The 23481-nt window shown below is 40.5% G+C and overlaps 1 protein-coding gene across 1 annotated transcript; it reads right to left on the bottom strand.

Annotated features, from left to right (window-relative positions):
* Positions 1-21: 21 nt before the first annotated feature.
* On the bottom strand, positions 22-22816 carry LOC307042604 (transmembrane protein 150A). Its single transcript, XM_079686578.1, has 8 exons — positions 22532-22816; positions 21475-21704; positions 16973-17020; positions 16555-16641; positions 15210-15277; positions 8094-8221; positions 3975-4152; positions 22-3161 (listed from the first exon to the last, which is right to left on the bottom strand). The coding sequence occupies exons 2-8, from the start codon at positions 21537-21539 to the stop codon at positions 2893-2895; spliced, it is 843 nt and encodes a 280-aa protein (XP_079542704.1). The 5' UTR covers positions 21540-21704; positions 22532-22816; the 3' UTR covers positions 22-2892.
* Between the last annotated feature and the right edge of the window lie 665 nt (positions 22817-23481).

The raw sequence follows: 23481 nt of genomic DNA, 5'->3' as shown, positions 1-23481 counted from the left end.
TGCATTACATAAAGAGAATGATTGTTTTTGGAACATTTTTATTTGTTCAACATTAAGGCAAATATACAATCATATGACTTTTCATCCAAATATAATTATTTACAACCTAAACCTCTTTGGTTTTCATAATCAAAATAATATATAAAGGCACATCGGGAGCATTTTGCATTTCAACGGTATTGAGTAACAGATTTCTGTGAGCTTTACAGAGGCTAGTTTGTCAGAAAAGTCTCACCAATGATCTACTGATTACATGGGTGAGTTTTTCTTGCAGATCTTTAACCATCATGAGCAGCATAAGCATTCTCAAAAGCTTACTATACAGGAATGTTTATTTTGAAGCTTAACTTGAGTCTTGATTAACAAAAATAATCGATTAAATCGTGGCTAACCACCTATATAACAAAACATATATAAACATAACAAATAGTCATAGAACAAATGCCTTAAAAAACAACAGAAGGCAGAAGCAAGCAGAGTTCATTCTGCCGCGAATCAAACGATGCAGCTGGTGTCGTAACGCTTTCCTGAGTGCAAAGTTCAGACAGATCAGTAAATGAGAAGGAGCGAGGACAGAAAGAAGAGTGTGACATTGAAAGAAGAGGATGCAAAATGACAATCAGTCTTAAGGAACATTTTACAAAAGAGATTTGTGTAGTGTTCAAATCCAAACGAGGGCTTTTGTAGAGTTTGCTACTATGCATTAATGTGTAATGAAAATGTTTCCTGCTAGAGCCACATGAGCAGCACCATCATCACTTACTTAAAATAATGCATATTGCAAAACTAGTGTCACATGGTCAAGTTTGACTTTAAATTAATACCTGGTAGGCAACTGAAGATCGCTGCTGAATTAAAGAACAGGCCCAGTTCAAGTGCTCTTCAAGAATTTGCTCCACTGCAAATGTAAAAGTAATACAAGAGCTGACTTGGCATGAACCTTGAGGTGATTGAATGTGGAAAGTAGAGAACAAGACCTGGTGTGAGCGGAGCAACAACATTACAGCTCTGGTCCAACACCTGCAATAAGCAGTTTGACCAGTAGGGAGAAGCAAGAGACCACAGGTGTGTCTGCTGTTGTGTCTGTAGCAGCGTGCACAAGCTTTCCACTTCAGTCTTCGTGACAGTATTCATATGCAGTCTTTCAGTGACAGGATGTGAAGCGGTTTTAATACTGGGTTGTGGTTTGAGGGTTTGATATTTTGAGAATGCCTACTAACTAACTATCACTGTAAACCCTCTGCTTGCTCTGCTTTTTCACCAGAGAGCTCAGAGTGTGTTCTTTTTCAACTGAGATGTTGAACATTTTCCCAAAATATAAACACTAATCCTTACTCTGTATTACTGCATGTCAGAGAAAGACATTGAATAAAAAACTACATTTGAAAATCTTAAAAAATATGATTTTGGGGCTCAAATAAAATAAAAAATGCACTAGAAGATACAATTATCAATGATCAATTAGCAGGGAGCCATATCTAACATGTAGCTATATCCGTTTTGGTATCCCTGGCACTCACAAGCATGCTACCCCCTGTCCCTGCTTCTCCACTATAAGCAGTGGACGTCTATAACCATCCTATAGCCTTCATTCATCAGAACACGTTAACATAAACACAGATAAACTCAGGGACAAGATAAGGCCCCGTGTGTTTTGGCACCAATGCCACAGGCAAAATGATATTTGGCTTATTCTGCTGTAAAGTAACAATGAGGCAGAACGGAGCATCTCAGTAACATTACAAACCCTTCCTTCTTCCCTTTGTCCATAGGGCAGTGACAGTGTGCTGCTTCTCCTTGTTGGGGAGTAATGAGATGCAGACCTGCGCTCCTAGGAGCTGGGAAGACGTGTGAAGCCGGCTCACTAAACTCAATAAACCCAGTGCTCTGGCTTGAATTAGCTGGTACGTCTTTGGCCTCTGGACACTGCATCATCTTTCTTTCATATTCTTTGGTAGAACGGAAGTTGAATACATTTGAGGTTCATGTATCCCAACAGAAAGGGGATAAGACAACAGTTTAGGTTTTAAGTCATAACGTTTTGACATAACGAGGCACCAGATCTAATATTTCTTTTGGGTGTGGTTCAAATAAGGACACAGTACACCACGCAAAGCATCCAGGAACAAAGTGGAGTAGCTATTCAAACATCATTTTGTTGATGATGCACATTTTAAAAAACGATATGAAGTAGGCAGACATGTAGCGTGGAGTATGATGTTAATTCTACGGATTTTTTGACATAAAATGTATTTAAATTGTATAACAAAAGTATTGCTTGATGCAGGATTGACTAAGACATTCTTTTACTTTTCTTTTTCACACGGTTTATTTAAATGTTTTGTATTAATCTATTCTCTCGAGGGAAAGACAAGCATGACCTTGCTCCCGCTGTCGCTGTCGCCCTCACACCCTCTTCCCTCTCTCCTCTCTGTCCCTCTGCTGTAACACTGTCAGCTCGGCCGTCCAGCAGCCGTCACTCCTCTACGTAGATAATGATGCTTTCAGGAAGTCAACAGAAGTGAAACTGTCCCAAGGCCACTATTGAGACATGTTTCATTATCTCAGAGGGGAACAGCACATTTTCTTTATCTGATTGATAAAAGACTCTTTTACTTGTCACGTCGGGAGGAAGTCTGGTTTTACACTTGTGCAATGTGCAAAATACAAAGTTCTTGAGACACCGAGCTCTTATGTGTGCACAACACAAGCTTAGCTCCCCACCCCTGGGGCTGAAATCGTAGAATCCACTCTGCCATGAGCGGCACTGGCCTGGTTCATTTCAAAGCTTCAGACGAACACGGCTGGAAATGAATAATTCAACTTATTCAACAACCAGAGTTTGAAAGGATGATACAAGCCATCTGTGTGGCATCGAGGTGAGCCAGCAGGCTACAGTATGGACATGTTTTCAGGTTGGTGTGGGTGTGGCTGTGAGTGAGTAAGGGGCCCTCCCAGGGGTCCCAGTGCGTCCACTTTGTGTTCTCTCCCAGCAGGTCCCAGGGTCCCTCGAGCCAGCACCACCATGGTATCTGATGACATGCCGGCAAACTCAAAGGCAAAAGTCCCGTAAAACAGCATGATGATGACGCAGAACAACCATTCAAAGATGGCCGACGCGTGTTGAAGGACGAAGCTCTCCTGACAGAAAAACACACCACCTGAGAACACTGTTAAGGTCAACAACAGCAGAGCGGTGAGAAGACATGTAAGTCAATGTGCAGACAGGCTGACATTGATCAGATTCAAACTCCTTTCAGTAGGGCTGCATCAGACGGTTGTACCGGACCACCACCTGATTTCGTTTTCACAAATCAACACTACCCCTTACAGTCAAATACATATTTGTTCTATATGTTATTAAATAGTTTAGTTTTAAATATTTTTTACAGAATATGGAAGTTTTCACATTTTTCCTCTTGACTGTACAACATTGTCACTAGCCATCATTTGTATTTATCTTATCCAATGATTCATTATTCACGTCGACTGCTTCTATACATCCATATTGGAAAGCCTGAAGAGCTGAAATGCATTTTGGATGCAGTTGGGTATGTCCCGTAGGCTCCAATTGCATTTTTTGATTTTCTTGTTTATGTAGTATACATTCGGGTAATTTTTTTATATAATCCACATGCTGTGCCCACTTTATATACTCAGTATCACATCGTACTTACTAAGATAGTTAACGTGTGGGCTACCCCTGGTGTAAGGTATATAAGAAATTATCTAAGAAATATTCCTCAAAATGGCACGTTTTCACAGCCATGACTGTGTTTAAAAGCATGCACCATAACATATATATTGTAAACATTTGAGTCTACTCACAGTAAAGCTGTAAAAGACTTAAAAAAAGGCCTATAACAAACGATTTGACATTACATACCGGACCTGATGTCTCTGGCAGTAATAAGCTCTATGCTAAAGCACTATACGGCCTTGAAGGCTGCCATCTGTCAGTGGCTGGAGGATACTGAGCACCAAGGCTACGAAGGTCAGCAGGGTCATGCAGAGCCGCAGGTGGGCCACGTTGTACTCCCCCTGGGTCTTGGCCAGTCGGTAAGTCAGAGCTGACTGCACGCACACAAACAGCATGCTGGTGGGGAAGGCGATGCCTGCTCCGACATAGTGGAGAACTTTGGAATTATCCACCTTGGGTAGAAAAGAAAGGAGACAAGAGGAGATAAAACGTGGTTAAATAAAAAATGGGTGAGAAAAAAGTTTATACACAAAGTCGGCAGCTGACATGTAGGAACTAGCAGACAGCTTCTGCATCAGGCAGTTGGGTCGGATTATTTATTGTTGTGTAATACTTTCTTAGGCTTCTTTTGTAAGGAGCTAAAAGAAGAATACGTGGAAACGAGAGCATTAAAGTAAGCGCTAGCGGGTAGCAACTCAACAAAACGCCTGCTGTCCCCTACTGGTCACAAGAACGATGAGAAACAATACACAAAAGAGGTGCTCAGGAGCATGTGACACACACACACACACACACACACACACACACACACACACACACACACACACACACACACACACACACACACACACACACACACACACACACACACACACACACACACACACACACACACACACACACACACACACACACACACACACACACACACACACACACACACACACACACACACACACACACACACACACACACACACACACACACACACACACACACACACACACACACACACACACACACACACACACACACACACACACACGATACTGGTGAGTACATACAGAACATTCCTGTCCAGTAGGCTAATCCTTGAAAGTAAGTTATCCATACAATCAATATGAAAAAACCGCACACACCATTAGTCTTATTTTTACAGGAGTGGAAAAATAAATCACAGCAAGCTCTTTCACACATGTTTCCACATGCCTTTGCTCAAACAGCAGTTTATTGTTTTAGCTTTCATACTAAAGTGGCTGTTACAAAATCCTATTTTTTCAACTGCATCACCATCTCCATTTACAGGAACTACATCAAACTGGCACTGCAGGGTCTGAGTGTACTGCCAATCTGTTACTCACTGTACACAGTAATGGAAAAACCCACACCCATGCAATAACAACCATATGCTCCGTTCTCCTTCTGGTAACTTCCGGTTTTAACTCCCGTTTTGTTTTTTGCAGAATGTTTCCTTTTCAGATGTTTAATATATCAAACAACTTTTGTCTCAAGAATATAACCAGCAGATTAGGCATAGACAGTATATTTAAATAATCCAACACTCCTCAGGGGTTTGTACTGCTTGTGTGCTGCCTGGTGTCACAGATTATATCACTATCGTGGTCATTACCTGATGGCTTAATGAGCCGTCGCGGCATCAAAGTAAACCTTTGCTGTTCTTTTGTATGGAGGTTTTCACACTTTAGTGTGCTTTCAATATGGAAACATGTGTTCATGGGAAACTACACATCTCTGAGCATCTGCCTTCATCTGTCACTGCTGAAACTTACTGCAGCTAGAAGTCACCAGAGTTTGCCCGGTTCTGTCATTTTTTTAAAGAATTGGTACCACATTTTATTAAATACATTGATCCTGTCAATATAAAAAATCAATAGACATATGATCATCTAAATGTGTGTGTGTGTGTTACTGTAATGTAATACAGAGCGTGTGCAGGATAATCTGAGGTGTGAGGATGTAGCACATGTTCCCAACAGACATCCAGCTCTCTGTCAGCGTCAGTTTTCATTATCTGGAAATTGAACAAAAAGTGAAACTCTTTTGACTTGACCGTTGAAACCACAACTGCTGAACCAAACGGCTGCCAACATCTGTAACAGAAATTTCACAACCACATATTGCAAAAGCCATTCAAGCAGACGGACAAAAAGGGGGTCCTGAATAAGTGCCTATATGACATTTATATCTATAATCACCAGAGACATATTCATGCACATAACATATGCTTTCAAATGTTAGCCATGATTCCTTGGACATTGTTTCTAATACTTTACACAACCATCAGTGCTTTTCAAAAAACAATATTTCTTAAACGGACTGCAATCCTTTAGGATGCAGTTGAACGGCACCGACAGTCAGCATCATCTGTACGTCATCTTCCTCTCTCTCCTCCTCCTCCTGACGGCAGCTCATGAACTAGCCGTGTCCCTCTCGTGGACCTCTGTCTGGCAGCGATGTGCTTTTCCATCATCTAGTTATGTGCTTCTCTGCCCAAACCATCAGACCACCTGACAGGAAAAGCCCCAGCGGCCGCACCACATCTGCTCTGCCAAAGCCTTTACGTAACCCACAGCTACATACGTGTTGTGTTTCTGCTACTTTCTCTCCCTTTTCTCTGTTGGGTTCATCAGATTTTGGCTGCTGTTCTCTCCTCTGACTCTCCATTGTTTGCCAGGGGATGCTGTGTCATTATTCTTTTGAGCCTGGGCTTGATTTTGACAACAGAATTTATGTTGTCATGCGGTTTAAAAAGTGTAATCATCTTCAATGACATCTCTATTTCCATCCCACTGGAATGCCTCGACTATAAGCCATGTGATGTCTGTGAGCGAGGCCTGTGATTGGTTACAGAGGGCCTCAGCCTCACACACCCTGTCTGCCTTGCTCCTCTCCATGCATGGCCAGACCTGATGACTCACTTCCCCCTGGCCCTTCCCGTGTAATTCCTCCCAGCTCTGCAGAGCGGAGGCCCCAAAGGAAAAGCGGGAAGAAGGTGAAGACGACCTTTGAGCATTCTCAAACAAAATACCACTGCAAACCTCTCACACCTCTACGGCTATTGTTTGTCTCCATCTTCCTCAGGACACAGTGGCCTCTAGACAAACATTGTTTAACTACTGTAAGATGTCATATCATCCATAGACAACATTTAGTTAAGAGTGCTTCGGCCACACCTTACAAACAGCATGAGCTCAGTCTGATCATAAAGGGACACAGAGTTGCCCCAATACATTTTTGTAACTAGTGATTCATTTACAGATTCAACGGTTAATCTTTAAGTCTATAAAATGTCAGAGATATATACAATAACAATGACATCTGATACACTCAAGGAACATTTATTCTGCTTTATACTGAGGAATGTTTTCATTCAAAAACAGGAACTTTAACAGTGAATTTCTTTCAGAACTGGTCTGCCTTTTGGCAATTCAAAAAGTCCCACATGTGTTAGTACTGTAACCTGTCTGCTCCCTTCTCGTATCTCTCCCACATGATTTACCATAAACAGTGAACTATTTAACAGTCTTTTCCAATTTGAAGGGCAAAGCCTGAATGTTAACAACATTCAAAGAGGTATCCAGCCTTTTATCAAAAAATAAAACCGTGTCTATTTGATCTCTGAGCTTCCCCTCCCAAACTTACAAAAATACCAAGGATGTCTCCTCAAAGCTACTTGTAGTCTGGGCATCGAGCCAGTGCTCCAAATATGTAAACTTCATGAAATTCTTTTCCAAAGAACAAATATCTACAGGAGAGAAATTCAAGTCAGTTTTCCTCACTTGAACTACCGGAGAGAGCAGGAGAACAGTGTGTCTCTGATAGCAGAGCAGACTTTAAAAACACCTGAATGTACAAAGTCTAATCTTAAATACAAGTTGTTTTTCTGTGTGTATCTGTGTGCACGTGATAAAGAGGGGGCGAGGAATAGTGTCATTTGAGGAAGATGAAAGCAAATGAAACAAGCTGAGTCATGGACACAGGCCTGAATGTCATTGAGAAAGAGACATTTCAATGCCAGGCAGTTTTCTTCTGGGCTGTAAACTAACGGTTACTTTGTATTGATAATAATTCTGCCATGTGCAATGAAAAATAGCCATTATTATATTCTTCAAACCAAGGTCACCACATGTGAAAGAGAAAAACATCAAAATACTCATCTTAAAATGATGTAAAAACCACCTAAAGCACAAATCTTAACAATTGCTGTCACAGTCTTTACCTTTCTAATCAACTCTGACTCACATTTTGAGAGTCATTTTACTCATCTATATTTCCCTTGTGGTATCACATTACTTTCCTGCTATTTCATCATTTTCTATATTTGGAATTGCATTGTATGTCTGTGTGATGAAGGTAAACTGGACCCTCGTACCTGGAAGTTGCCCACCATCATGAGTCCAGCGGCACAGATCCAGCCTGTGGAGAGACCCGCCGTGTTGAGAACACAATTTTGTTGCTTCTCAATGACGTGGGCGTAGCGGAGCAGCACGATCACCATAACTACAGAAGAGAAACAAAACGAGACAAAGACAAGATGAGTCAGTGATGGTTGGATCTGATCAATTATACAGGTTGCTACATAAATCACTACGCTAGCAGAACAGTGAACTGCTGTGAGCGAGGGGTAACAGGTTATGCTGTTTCTGGAAAAGTCCGCTACACACTGTTGTTATTGCGCGTTATTATTTCACCGTGCCTGGCTTCAATTTATTTCACACACTAGCACACCTCACAAAAAACACAAGACTTGCTTGGGAGCTGATTAAAAAGACAGGAAATGGCGGGAAAGTGAGAATGCTAAATGGGTGGGGGTTGGTCTAAATCTTGCATGAGATTAAAAGAAGAGGGGAAACGAAGTACAGTGTATGGGACAGATGACCGCGGATGTGCTAATGAGCTGTGACTGGGGGTATTGTTGGTGCACGGAGGAGCTGACCCCCGCTTGGTGTCTCTTTGTTAGCTCCTCACGGATGGTGCTTCACGAGGGCTGACTGGGCTTGGTGAAAGCGGGGGGCAAAGGGGGCGAGGGGAAAAAGACGAGGCTGAGACATTCAGAGGGGGACAGGGAGCCCCTGGTGTCTTGACCTGACGCTCATATATTTTCTTGGAGACTAAACTGTTGTTTTAAATCTGTCAGCATCTGTGTGAGAGACGGGCTCTAAGACGTTCTGTGCTGCCAAATGAGAATAAAATGGAAACCGTGGTCACAGAGGAAAAAAAACATCAGTGCAGGACTTAACAATGTCAAGCTTTGTCTCCACGAGTCAGGGTTTGGATACACTGTGGCCCGTCTGTGGCTAGTAAACCGAGACATTTCAAGAAGTTTTGAGTAATATCCTGTTAGTACAAAGTGTGAAAACGGCACGGCTTTCTTCTACAAACTGCCAAGAAAGTACAATGAGTATACTTTATGATATTTTGGAATATAGGATTAATTGTAATCCAACAGTCATTTTAGCTGGTATCTGTGTTTTTCACCGTAAATGAAAATAAACTCATTATATTATTGTATTTATTGGGCAAAACAGATACAAAATATTACATGCAATGCAACAGATGAAATGTTCATGTGTATCTGGTGCCACAGTATTACCAATAATTATATTACGTTATAAAAATGTATAACAATGTTATGTTTGTTCAGATCCTCAAGCCTCAGCTTTTGCGTGAGTGCTGTTGTTTGTTTTCCCTCTGCACTAAGAATCTTCTTGGCAGTGATTTAAGTTACAATCATGGAAAAACCCACAGCAGTGTCTCCAGGCTCGGTAACAATCTATTCTCTTTTTTTCCCTCCTCGTTTTTTTAATGTAGAAAACACTGTAGCGCTGAAGGGACAAGAAAGGAAACTGCAGTTTATTTAATTAGATTACAGCTTCTTCGTCCAATTGCTGCAGACTGGTTGGCTGTGGATTTTCTCTATTGAAACAAATGAGTTTTCATCATTACAAATGAGCGTGCTTGAACTGGCTGGCATCAAGTTGTTTCTCTAAACTGATGGAAGCTCGGCCTGAAGGTTAAAGGCATGGAAGAACATGTTCCCATTACTCTATGGAGAAATCCTTCATGCTTAGGCTTTATTTGTGCTCTGTAACCTTTGAGGCACATTCTGTTTTCTGGAATAACTTTTGGAGGATGCATGTCGTGATGATGAGTCACAGCATAAAGGTTACATGTCTGAGGAGTTAGCAGCATGGCTGACGCCCACCTGGCCTCAGACAGTTAGGACAAGCTGCTGTGACACATTTGTATACTGCCTTTCTACGTTACCAGACACAGCACTATATCATTTGACTCCAATTATCCATTCACATACATCTTAATACACTGATGGTGGCAAAGCTATCATGCAAGGTGCTGGCCTCGTGCCTTGATCAAAGAAACGTGTGGACTATATTTAGATGTAGATGTTGGCAATTTGATTGTGTTGTCAACAGAAGGAATCAGTTTACATATTGCCATTGCTAAGCTCTGATCTCCTTCCACACAGACGCCCACTCCTTTTCTCTGAACTCAGGAAGCCCAGAGGGGAAAAGCTTGGCTCAAACCCACCAATGCTACTCTTCCGTGGAAGTCACCTCTCAACAACGTGGACTTATGGTAACTGATGCACAAGCCTGCTGCCACAAACACAGACTGGCTTATGCAATCGCACATAGACGTTAGCAAACGGTGCCAGTGCATATTCCCACTAAAGTCCCATCAGCCACACCACACCTCGCAGTTAAAAGAACCCTGCTGTCCCCTCAAGTAGATATGTTTCAACCCAAACAAACGGCTGCATTCTCTCCCACAGGAGCATGCTGAGAAAGAAAACATGCATTGTCTTTGAAACAGAGTGTATACACTGGCCATGAGGTGGGAACTGCCTGGAATAAAAACGAGAAGTATAATTATGAGGCAATGTGCAGTCCAGGGAGTGCAAGATATCCCAGATAAAAGTGAACCTCTGAGCCGACTGTAGCAGGCACAAAGCGAGACATAAATCAATAGGCTAAGAAGCTAAACACTAGTTATTTACAATAGCCTCTTGTATAGCCACATGCCTTGACTGCTTAGCCCGCTTTTGTAGAGCCTTAATAACTTACAATACAACAGGTATTAACACACGCCGAGATCAGACTCGCTTGACAGTAAAGAAAATGTTTAATAATCCCAAGGAAGCCCTCATTTTTGTAGCTGTATTTACAATGAATTCCTATGTTTTCTTCTATTTTTGGTTTTAGATTTGAACCTTTGTATAATCAACAGTGTTTCCCACAGATCTGAAATATACTTGGGGGGGGTGGTGGTAGCGGGGGGGGGGGGGTTGAGGTGACGTGCAACAACATGGGTACTACCCACAAATAAACATGGGTTACTATTTAAAAAAAATTGTAAATGTATTTAGGAACATATCAATGTGATTTTAAGTGGGGGTGGACCTCAAATCCTCTAGGGGGGTCCAGGGGCATGCTCCCCCGGTAATATTGTTTTTTCATTTTTGAGTTAAATGCGTCAATCTGGTGCACTTTCAGGGGGAAATAAAGAGACTAGATCTATGGGAACACCTATATGGAACAGAACTGTATACATTTCAATAATCATAAAATCATGGCCATAACCAATACCATTTCCAATATGAAAAAAACACTGAAACTTGTTTATTTATTTATTTTTGGTTCATTTCGTTGTGAGTGTGTCTGTGCTCCTGAATCAGCCTCTCCTGTCTCCCTCCTCTCCCCCCTGCTCCTCTCCCCCCTGCTCCTCTCCTCCCTGCTCCTCTTTGAGGCAGCAGCAAATACTAGTTTTAGCTCTCAACAAGTTTTAAAAGTGTATCTTACCTTTTTTCACCTAGTTAACTTTTTATTTATTTATTCATGCATATTTTACTAATCACTACCCTCTCAAATGGAAATATGTGTTACATAAATGGTGACCAAACCGTTTGAGACCCACAGAGATGACTTAGACTAAGTTAACTATCTAAACACTCAGAGAGTCCTTTACCTCACCTGAGCTGAGGTTATCCCGAGCTTGAATGACAGACAGAGACCAATCAAGGGCTTTGATTTATGAACTGTATGACAGTGGCCATGTCGGCAGGCCACATCATGTAGACAGCCAGTCACCCTGTGTGAGGCAGGCCACTTAACAGGCCAGGCCATCGGGAAACACCCCGGTCCTCCCGATGGCCGGGACTGGGTACAGGAGGCGTAGAGCGAGGGATCATTGTCCACAAGTTAATCGACCGCAGATGGCGTCGCGGTCACGGATGAATAAAAAAATAATTATAATTATATAAAAAAAACTAAAAAACCTAAATGGCTCGCGAAATATACTTGGGCGGCCGTTAATATAACTGGGCGGCCCGCCCAAGTATATTCTATGTGTGGGAAACCCTGATCAACATTATTTTAATCAGTTTTGAAAATGTGCCTGCTGGTGTGGGACTGGATGATGAGTAAAAAAAACAGCAGGACCAAAGTAGAGTAAATTATTACATTTTAAATAATATACAGTGATTTTTTGTTAAGTATACCTGTATAATTCAATTAACATGTTTTTTCTGCCGCCCAAAAACTCAAACCATTGTTTATATAATAATACAATGCCTTCACATAACACAAAGATATATAGTTCTCTAAAGTAGCCGGGATGTTACATGCCTGTCAGAAACTGAGTATCATAAAACTGATGGATGGGGAACAAATGTGCTCAGATTTAAGACTGATTTAAAGGATATGTCGCAACCTAAAGTACATGTCCAGCAAAAAAGGACGGATCTTATTTCTAGGTGCAACAACAGGTGCACTTTAAAGTTAAACTTTTTCTACTTCAGAGCGAGACTGATGGATCAGTTACGCTGATATATCATGGCAGATTTGTTGCATCGTAAATAACAAATAAGTAACAATGGTGTCACCATGACATAGTACTTCCAGACTTCTCTTTTTTAAAGCACACCATTTATAGCTCTGAGCTGAACACACTTACTAAGGACAGAATTACACTTAAATCAATTCGGAGTTAACATTAAAGACAGGCAATATACCTTTGTGTCGTTTTTGTTAAGCTGTATGCACTGAAATGCCAAATTGTTCGTCAGATACATTAAAGTGGACCTATCATGCTATATTTGAAAAATATATTGTAGGGCCATACCTATATAAAACCCATACCTATATAAAAAAATATTGTATAACCCATTGTAGCCATATTGTATATGGCTATAATGGGTTAACTGTTCGGTATTTTGAAAAAAATAATAACAAAATACCGAACAGTTAACCCATTGTAGCCATGCCTCATTCTGCTCATTCCCCTCTTTTGCAGCCCTGTTAGAGAAACGCAGATTTTGGGTCCTAAGATTGAAAAAGATAAATAAGAGGAGGCGGAGCTAATGCTTGATCAGAATTCTACCGGAGATAAAGTTACATTCGGTTGTGATAAAACGCCATCCTGTTTAAACCACGTCAAGGATTATTCTGAAATAGTATGGAGCTCAAATGCTTTTTTCTCTTGCAGGTTTATCACAAGGTGATTTCCTTTTTTATTTCCTACTTTTTAAACACATGTGCTCTTCAGTACAGGTTAGCTCTGAGTGTTAGCGAGGCTTGCTAATGTAAACAAAGAAGTCCAAAACACGTCAGGCATTGTTTCTGATAGCAACTTTCAGTGGGTCCGCTGCCAATTTGACGTCAGTTCGGATGGAAATCTGTATCCGCTCGTTGTACACCCGTTTTTAAAAGATTTGGGTACGGAGGAAAAGAGAGGGTTTTATTTTCTGACGCTGCGTGAGTTCCCTGATGCACCAGGGACACATATGTATAAAAGACATCACAAAGTGCATTTTGCATGATAGGTCCCCTTTAAGTTGCCAACTAACTTTTCTAAATCGATTTTCTACATGTTTGTATACTCAACAGCATTATCATATCACATTACATTTAATTTAGCTCACGCTTTTAACCGTGCAACTTAAAGAGGAATCAACTATGAATAACTTAAAACAGCAATAATCTTGTAATAAGACAAACCATTTTAAGTGCTAGAGCATTAGCTTCAAATAAGCAACACCAAGTGCTGGATACGGAAATTCAATTTTTTGTTTTTCACAGTGCAGTGCTTAGCCGACCTGTCTTTCTCTTACACAAACACCTTTATGTGCACAGGGGTGAACTGCTGTGGTTCAGGGGTCATGGATTGCTAACAGAGCTGCTCCAATGTAAGACTTTCACTGCTGCCTGAGCAGGCCTTCACACTGAGCTGCAACCGTCTGCTGCCTGGATCTCTCACGCACAGTCTCACTCTATATAAACACACACATACACAGAGAAAGGCTCCCCTATTATTGTCACAGCCAAAGAGTATAGCTGTAATTAAGATGTCAAAAACACACAGCATACAGCTTGTTTTGAGGATCATGGTCTCATCATGAGACTTTCTCTGCTTGCCTTTCAGAAGCAACAGTCCACAGCCGGCCGATCACACAGGCCTTAAATAGCTGCTGAAGGCACGGAGGCTCCTGATGAGAAGACAAACTAGGCAAAGGGACCTATCCCCCGCTTTATATAAGTGCATACACACACTGAACATGTCTAAGCCACAGCTGGGAAACATTAACTGGATCAGGATAGTCAGGCAGGCAGTTAACACAGGGAACAGCATGTGTAGACTCATACAGACCTGCACACGGGCGCTCATTCCCTCACTTTCATATCATGCATGTTTCCCTTGTCCCTTTGAAAATACACACTCAGCATGTATGTGTTGGAGGCTGTATAAAACATTCTGAAGCGTATGTTGTTGTCCTTTTACCTCCCCCTTTATTTAGATATGACAACATGCAAGGTTTTCACTGGCTTTTGGTCAGTGTGGTTATATGTTTTGCACAGACTGGCATTCTTAAAAAGGGCAACAAAACTAATGCTACTCTCAGTCTCAACTTAGGCAAAATAACTGTTCATAAAAACTACATTTAGTACCAACAAGACAAGAAACTAGTCACTTCTGCAGAACCGATTTATATATTTTTAATGAATAACTTATAAAAGAAAGCGATGCTTCTTATTACTCATGTATCCTATATTTATGTACTTTGGATTGGATATTATATATAGTAATAAAACTATCAGTCGATCAACAGAATTTCAATTATTTGATAGTTAATTAATGATTTATGATACAAAATTATGATTGTTCCAGGTTTGAATTGTGAGGGTTAGCCAGTTTCCTTTTTATATAATAGTAACCTGAGTATGTTTGTGTTTTGCCAGCTTGTCTCAAAAAGCAAGCATTTTGAAGATGACAGATTTTGTTATTAATTATTACATCCCCATTACTGATGGTATGTATCCAAAATTGTGTATGTGTAAATAGTTTGTAAAAGCACCAATAGCAAACCCCACAATATCCTTTTTGAGGTCAAACATTGTGATATGGGACTTCACTATATTCCCCTGCCCTCATGTATGTATGTAAAATGTTTGTGTGTGCACATGATGCTTACCCATGAATGAGCCTGTGCTGCAGATCAGGCTGAAGAAGCAGCTCTCCGGGGGAAGAGTTCCACATTTACTGCAAGATAAAGTAGACAGAAATAAATCAGAGGACTACTGTTAACAACCTACGCACAGTCCACAGCAACAGAAACACTAATTCATCTCCTTTGTTGTGCAATAAAGCATGTTGTCAGATATGTAGTTCTGCCCATGCAACAAAGGAAAAGGGGGGGTGGTGTGGGGGTGGGGGGCACACTTCCTCATATACCAACATTAAGGCTTTGACTTTTCACCTACTGAATACTCCACTCTAGGAATGGGAAATGTTTGTAGGAGGGGAAAGCAGAAGACAGTAAACACAGGCCGTCTGTGCCCGAGATCCTGCCTCATGCAAAACCAAAGCCTCCTCAGCTGACTGCGGTCACACACACACATTCAGTAAGCTTATTCTCACAACCATGCCTTTGAAACAATTCTGAGATGCATTTAGGATTTTGATTGGGGATTATGTATATTTTGTCGATTTTATTTGACATAGTTCGATTTCCGTCTATTACTGACCTACTCAAACAGCATATGATGTAGCTGAATATATAGTTATAAACTGGAACATTTGAATCTCTCTCACCTTCCAACTAAATTGCAAATGACAGAACAACAGCAGCACTGCATTGGTGAGGATAGTTAGCAACATCTCTGATGTTACGTATAGGTACATAAATAGTTTGAGGCCTACTTAATATTTCCGTTTACATAATCTTGCGCATGTGTCAAGATAGTGATTTTTTTTATGGCCTTCTCTAACTATTTACTCCAGATTTGATAAAGAAACTAAAGTATTCAGATGATACACTTGGCCTTTGATGATGAAAGCCCAGTTTGAATAAAAGCTGCACAAAAGAGCGGGAGTGTCTAGATTTCCTCCCAAGTGTAAGCCGACGCCTGTGTGTGTGTTTACTTGGTAAAGTGCAGACCAATGCTTCGCCTCTGAACTGCCACGGTGGCAGGCAGGATACTCAGCCCTGAGTTGTTATTTTCTCCACACACACACACACACACACACACACACACACACACACACACACACACACACACACACACACACACACACACACACACACACACACACACACACACACACACACACACACACACACACACACACACACACACACACACACACACACACACACACACACACACACACACACACACTTCGACAAGGGTCAGGTTAAACAATGGGACAGTGTTCCTTGTTGTTGTTTAACTACCAGACAGAAACGAGAAAAATAAGACAGAAAAGAGACAGATAGAGGTGTGTGTGTGGGGGGGGGGGGGGGGAGTCTCACTGACCTTATGAGAGGTACATTGTCTAGCGTGCAGCACAAGGTTGGCCCGCTCTGCAAATACAGATCCTCTTCACATGATTGGTTGTACAACCTGGAACATCAAAACATACATGTTCATTTGTGCACACAATAAAAAGGTCATATTTATAAACAAACTTTTGTTGAACAATCATATTTATTTAAGCTTTAGAAATATTAGTACAACTTTATTCCTGCTGTTAAATCACCAATTGCAGACGCATTTCGAATAATTACCATCACATTTGTTCTTAGTAAGTTTGGAATAAATAGTTAATCTGTAAAATAATAAAAAATGACGAAGAAAAACAGGGACCACGAGGGATCACCAGATGGCAAGGATTGAGTTTGTGGGATCATCAGAGGTCAAATAAAGCAGCATACAGTCTAATTGATCAACATACCAGTTATCCACAGGGCAGACATGTTGATTGTACAGGGCCATGGCGTACCTGAAATATAAATAGTATGATTAGCCGGGAAAAAATAAACAATGTTGGTATATTGTAAATCGTCTCAAGTGAGTGAAAAAGTAAAACATTTAGAATAAGGTTCTAATAATACGCAAATAACAGTGGAGTCTTTATCTACGCTGTTGTCTTAGTAACATAGCCCATGACTACACTTTTACTACCAAAATGTCATTTGATCATATCCTGCCAGTCTGACCTTCCACTGATTTTGTTAAACCTGTAGGGCCAGACGACCTGACATTCGATTGTTCTTATCTCTCTATCTAGGACTCAGAGGTCAAAAGACTTGTTTGTCTTTCACAACTGGTTTAATAACTGCTGATATCCAACAGTGATGTTTAGTCAGGTCACTGACCACCGACATCCACTACGAGGTCAATGGCCAGAAGATCCAAAGATAGAAACACATATTATTGAAGATATTTTGATATAAGTGTACTTTTGGATCAACATCATCCTCCATATTGTGTTTCAAGATGGACATGTCAGGACTGGAGGGACGAAAAGGGAAACTCTGGAAGGAAAAGCAATTGTCACCTTATCCCCTCGCTATTTCCGAACACACATGCTGTCAACACTGATAAAAAATAATATTTTTAACTGCTAGAAGAAAGATGGGAAGACAGACGGTCAGAGACAGACACAGAGACTATCTATCCAGATTTGTGAAAGCAGTCCTGGTTCAGTAGGAGGTTAAATACCAGTTACAAATGTTTCCGGGGTCGATAGTATCCAAATCACTCTTTGAACGACGGAGTGATATCATAAAGGCGCACACACACCTGCTCCCCAAAAGACACTAACAAGCACAGGCCCTCGTGTCAACACACATAAACACAAGTAAGACTATATTTATTGGAAGCAAGACCTATTATATGAGTTACAAATGGTGGTGTTTATAATATTCAAATCGATTAGTGAAATTTGAGTGTCAAACTATAGAGTGCAAGGTCTGACGCTTTAAAATGACTGACTTCAATGTTGTAAAAATATAGTACCACACAGATATATAGTTACAATTATATTATAGTTGTGGGTACATAACTAGAAATATCAGGTAAAGAAGTCCCCCCCCCCCCCCCCTACATCATATGGTTATACACTGAACAAAAATATAAACGCAACGCTTTCTTTTTTGCTCCCATTTTTCATGAGATGAACTCAATCATCTAAAACATTTTCTACATACAAAAAATAACGTTCTCTCTCAAATATTGTTCACAAATCTGAAAAAATCTGTGATAGTGAGCACTTCTCCTTTGCCGAAATGTTGTGAATCGAGTGGCCCAAGGTGGTGGTGGAGTTATGGTACGGGCAGCCGTATGTTATGGACGATGAACACAGGCCACTCGGTTCACAACATTACCCTAACCCTAACCCTAACCCTCACACCAGATACTGACTGGTTTTCGGACCCCCCCAGACCCCCCCAATAAAGCAAAAATGCATGTTTCAGAGTGGCCTTTTATTGTGGCCACCCTAAGGCACACCTGTGCAATAATCATGCTGTCTAATCAGCATCTTGATATGCCACGCCTGTGAGGTGGGATGGATTATCTCGGTAAAGGAGAAGTGCTCACTATCACAGATTATTTCAGATTTGTGAACAATATTTGAGAGAAATTGTTATTTTGTGTATATAGAAAATGTTTTAGATCTTTGAGTTCATCTCATGAAAAATGGGAGCAAAAACAAAAGTGTTGCGTTTATATTTTTGTTCAGTGTAATAGATCTGTTATTTCGGTACTTTATAAATGAATGCATTTTCTTTTACACGTGAAAGCTTGTGTTAAGTATTCAATTTGGCGTTATTTCACAGTCATCCGCTCTGCACTGTATTACACTACACTAGAGGATCTTTCATAAAATCCTACACATAAAAAGGTCAAGTTAAACTATAATTATTACAAAAAAATCCATTAACGAGACTTAAAACCAATAGATATCAAGTCCAACCTAAGATAAATAATTACTGGGAGAAAATCAACATGTTGGAGTGTTTATTTGTGGCTTCCTAATTTTCACAGTTTCAGACTCAAGTGTGAGCAAGTGAAAGGCATAATTGAATGAAGATTACATTATTTGTTTGGGTACTGACTAAGGGAAGAGGGAGGCACGAGTGGCATGTGAAAGGTATACAAGCCAGATGCTACTCTTGCATAATGCAGCGAGGAAGCCCACCGCCATCAGGTAGAAGGTTCCAGTGCTCCAATACAATGATACTACTATACTTACCAAGGGGGAAAGATGTAGGAAAAGTAACTGCAGCCAGCTGAAGTGATCACATTTTCCACAACTTCCAAGGAAACTTGTTTTGTTTGGTCAGCTTCCAAATATAAAACAGCAGCAGGGCCTTTCTGGGACATTTCTAAATAGAGCGGTCTTTTTTAGCACTATGTGAAACTAAACTGGTGCTTTCTGCGCTCGGGGGAGTCTGAGTAATAATAGGCTTTTTTACATAATTAGACCTCTATCGAAGCTCAGCAGTGGTAGTAAACTCTAATTGCATGCCTTTGAGCAAAATATAGATGGAAAAAGCCATGTTGTTTTATTTAGGATAAGGACTTTTACAGAAGGATCTGATGTTGACAGTTAGAATTCCCATAAAACTGAGCAAAAAAACAACATATCAGAAACCACAGGAAAGGGTGTGATGCACAAACTGTGAATTTATTTTAGTAGTATGGACTAAGCTCCAGTCGCTTCTCTGGCTGTTTGCTGTAGCGCCTAAAATGTAAAGTACTATTAAACTAAAGCAAAACTGCTTAACTCCTAACTCAGGAGAAGAATCAAAGGTCCTGGGAGGGTCAGAAATCTTCTTCTGCCTGCACACAGACATTTCGTACACTGGGCATGGCCTCCAGATGCTGAGTGAAAGTTCTGCTTACTATGACCGCCCTCCAATATTTACCTTACTCCCACCCATTCGCCCACAGTGAAAGAGGGAGTTACATAACATGTCACATCCTTTGACATTCCTCCAGTCTGGAAAAGGACCCTTGACTGCTCTTAGAAACAAGGCGCCATTGTCGAGGTAACGGGAAGGAAGCGGGTTTAAAAAAGGGAATGACACTAGGCAGCATTAGGCAGCATTTGGCATCTTAGCTCAGATATCTTACTACCTCAGAAACAATTGTCAAAACAAGAACTAAATGGGCAAAGCTAGCACTGATTTTCACCTGCATGTACTCCAACTTTGTATTTGTCTGAGTGTGACGCAAACAGTCTATAGTCTAAAGCAACATTAGCAGCTCCACCATGTCCTTTGTGCAAAGCCCTGCACACCTGAACACACACTCCTGATTAGACTGTGAAGCAGCCATGTTCACAAACACTAGTAATTGGTGTGCAAGATCTCAGCTTTGGCATCTGATTAGACTGAAAACTCCCCAAGCAACTCATCATAGACTGCTACAATCTGGAATTAGGCCATCTGTCTCTCTCCCCTTTTTGAGGTGAGCATTCCTTCTCCCATAGAAACAACAGAGCAGAGAGGAGAGAGCTGTCAGCCCAAAACATAGCAACAAGGTAATCACTCCTTCCTCTCTGCTACATACTATCAGATACCATACTGCAGACAGATATACTGCAAACCTGCAAGTCTCTCTTTAAAAGAGCGGTGATAAACCCAGATCCTTCCTGGAGAGCGTTAAACATGCGATCGCCATGACTCCCAGGAATTCAGCGTAAATATGCAGTGTTGCTCTCAGGCTGAGGTATCAAAAGGTTTTAGACTCAACATAAACAAGATTTACAATGTGTTCTATTAAGGCCTGGGTATCACTGCATCTAGTCTATGTCAAAGATAATTTGTTCAAATATCATTTTAATTGTGATGATATTCTGTTATGTACACTGATATATTTATTAAGAAAGATATATGCAGAAGTCCTATATTTGTATAAAACAAATTGTCCAATGTGTATGCAGGCAGAACAAGTGTGTGTTAAATCAGGTTTATGGCTCTATTAAGCTATTAAAAGGTGTATACAGAGTGCGATAGCGGACCAAATGTGCTTTATTACACCATTGCACATGAATACACTGTGTATTGTTCCTCCATGCAAAAGTGTTATAAATCTGTCAGGGATAAGGTGTTATCATTGTGCCTGGTTGAATTTAATAAAACCGTGCTACTGGCCAAATGTGTCTCTTTCAAAATCTTGTGGGTTACAATGCAGAATTGAAACTAGTGTTTCTTTTACTTTTGGTAAAACGGTTACTGTATTGGTTTGGCAGAAAGGATTACAAAGCTGTTATATAATTAAGCGATGTAACATACTTGACGTAAAAGAAACTTGCACTAAGTATCACTCACTACCAAGGCAGATGAGCATTGTACACACTTTTTCAGTTGCAGCCGACTTGAAAAGGTACTTGGTTGTGTTTGATTTTAGTTTTAGAAACAGATTTTAAGGAAATGTCCTACTTACACAACCCATATCCCAGTGATGGTCAGAACTGGGAGGCTAACGGGCAGTATCATCCAGAGAGACATCTTCCAGCACCTTGAGCAGCCACTTTCTTCTTTTTCCTCTTCGGCCAGCCGAGCAATATCTGCTCAGGTAGTACTAACATTTAACTGAGTGTGGCTGACATCTACATTGCCACCGACATTTTCTTAAAGATAGAGGATAGTAGATGGACAGGTGTGTCCTTTATGCTGGGGAATGAGAAGAGGGGGAGAAATGAGTAAGGTCAGTACCTTTACCTAATGATCGAAAGCAATCTTCATCAAGCTCTGCCAGTTAGAGAAATCAGAGCAAGTCTCCCTAGCATGTTTATGTAAAGCATACAGCAATTGAATGTATAAAGACAAAAAAGTAGGGCTTTAGATCTGTTAACCTGTTTCTGGAGATTTCTTCTAATTGGTGGAGCTATACAATGTTGTTGTGGACTAAACCTAGGTTATCCTATTCAAGATTTTAAAAGTTGTTTTTCGGAAGTTTAACTGTATTTGACTGTCTGATTTAACAACGATGATGCTTGTCATTCTAATACATTGTATATATTGGTGATGTGTAACATTGACTCAATTAGTACACTTTTCCAGGTACATGGGCCTTACTTGAACACCAGCATTTATGTTATTTTGATTCTACTTCCCTACAACTAAGAGGAACATATTCTACTAATACAAAATATTTTTAATAAATGATGATATCCTATAGTTGATTAGTCTGCCCAGTAGTATATATATACTACAACAAAATAATGCATTGTAAATATAGGATTCTGAGATTAGTCATTATGTGTGTATTTTGTACTCAATTTAGTTGTACTTTTATTTGGAAGAAAATCTGTAAATGCAGGACTTTTACCTGCCATTTACCTAAAATGGGGTTTTACTATATTGCACTAATATGTGTAGTTAAATCTAATGTGTGGTAAGCTGCATCCCTTCTCATGGCACATGCTAAAAGCTGCTCACCTTCAAGGGTCTAGCTAGCAACAACGACGAACATCAAAAGAAAATCATTGACTACTCACCTTCTGTCTCAGTGTTCACTAGTACGTTTTTTGCAGCTTTTTGGTAACTTTGAGTACGCCGAACACACCTCTGGAAGCCGAAAAATATTCCACACAGACGGGACGCAATTAAACTTGTTTTATATATTAATCCTGTATTTTCTTTCCCGAACAACTGAATCCCGTTTTCCGTGTTTCTCTTTGAATCAAAGGGGGAGGCTCGCTCTCAGTCGGTTTCGTTGCATCTCCGCCACGAGACACTCCACAGTATCCAGCTGTTAGGCTCCGCCCCCTTAGACCTGCAGTGTGCGCTGCATTTAAGTTTGTTGGCGCAACAGGTGGGCGGGTCGAGGGCAAAAATAACCAATTTCAAAGTTGTCCTATTTTCAGTGATGTAAGAAGTGCTCAGATGTTCTACTTAATAAAAGCAGCAATACCTAAATGGAAATGCTCAGGTAAAGTACAAGTACAAATTGTACTTACGGACAGTAGCCTACTGCAGTAAATGTGCGTAGACCACTGCATATTTTACAGTATGATTATGCTTTTCAAGATAAACCTAATAACTGTGTTACCACCATTAGTGTTATAACCTGTGGAGGTCATGAGCACTTCTAATTATTTTAAGTACATGTTTCTTATATGAGAAAACTACCACTGTATTGCATATCTAAAGTAGTCCTATATAAAAACAAGCAAAACACCTCATTATAACAGTCATATGGAAAACGAATTCATTGTTGTTGTATCCTACATGTACTACTTCAATTATTAGTTGATCGTATGGGTCGTTTTATTCTCTCACTGGACAGCCAAAAGACTCAAAGATGCAGGTCCCACCTGTAGAGACGAAACGTGTTTCTGCTGCCCCCTGGAGCTTCAACCATGGTATGTATATATTACTTGTTAACATGTGTATGCACTAATGAGGACCAGCAGATGGTGGTGGAAGGCAATAATCTATTGAGTCT

The sequence above is a fragment of the Notothenia rossii genome, assembly GCF_949606895.1.
Source record: "Notothenia rossii genome assembly, chromosome: 6".
Lineage (NCBI taxonomy): Eukaryota > Metazoa > Chordata > Actinopteri > Perciformes > Nototheniidae > Notothenia > Notothenia rossii.
Note: the sequence above shows the minus strand (reverse complement) of the source record. Positions and strands in the feature narration are given on the sequence as shown.

Bases quoted from the DNA above. Each gene is read 5' to 3' on its own strand.
- LOC307042604 (XM_079686578.1), bottom strand. From the start codon at position 21,539: ATGTCTCTCTGGATGATACTGCCCGTTAGCCTCCCAGTTCTGACCATC. The intron at 8,222-15,209 runs GTAAGCATCATG...TCTCTTCTGTAG, and splicing joins CAGCACAGGCTCATTCATGG to TTATGGTGATCGTGCTGCTC. The intron at 3,162-3,974 runs GTATCCTCCAGC...CAGTGTTCTCAG, and splicing joins CTTCGTAGCCTTGGTGCTCA to GTGGTGTGTTTTTCTGTCAG.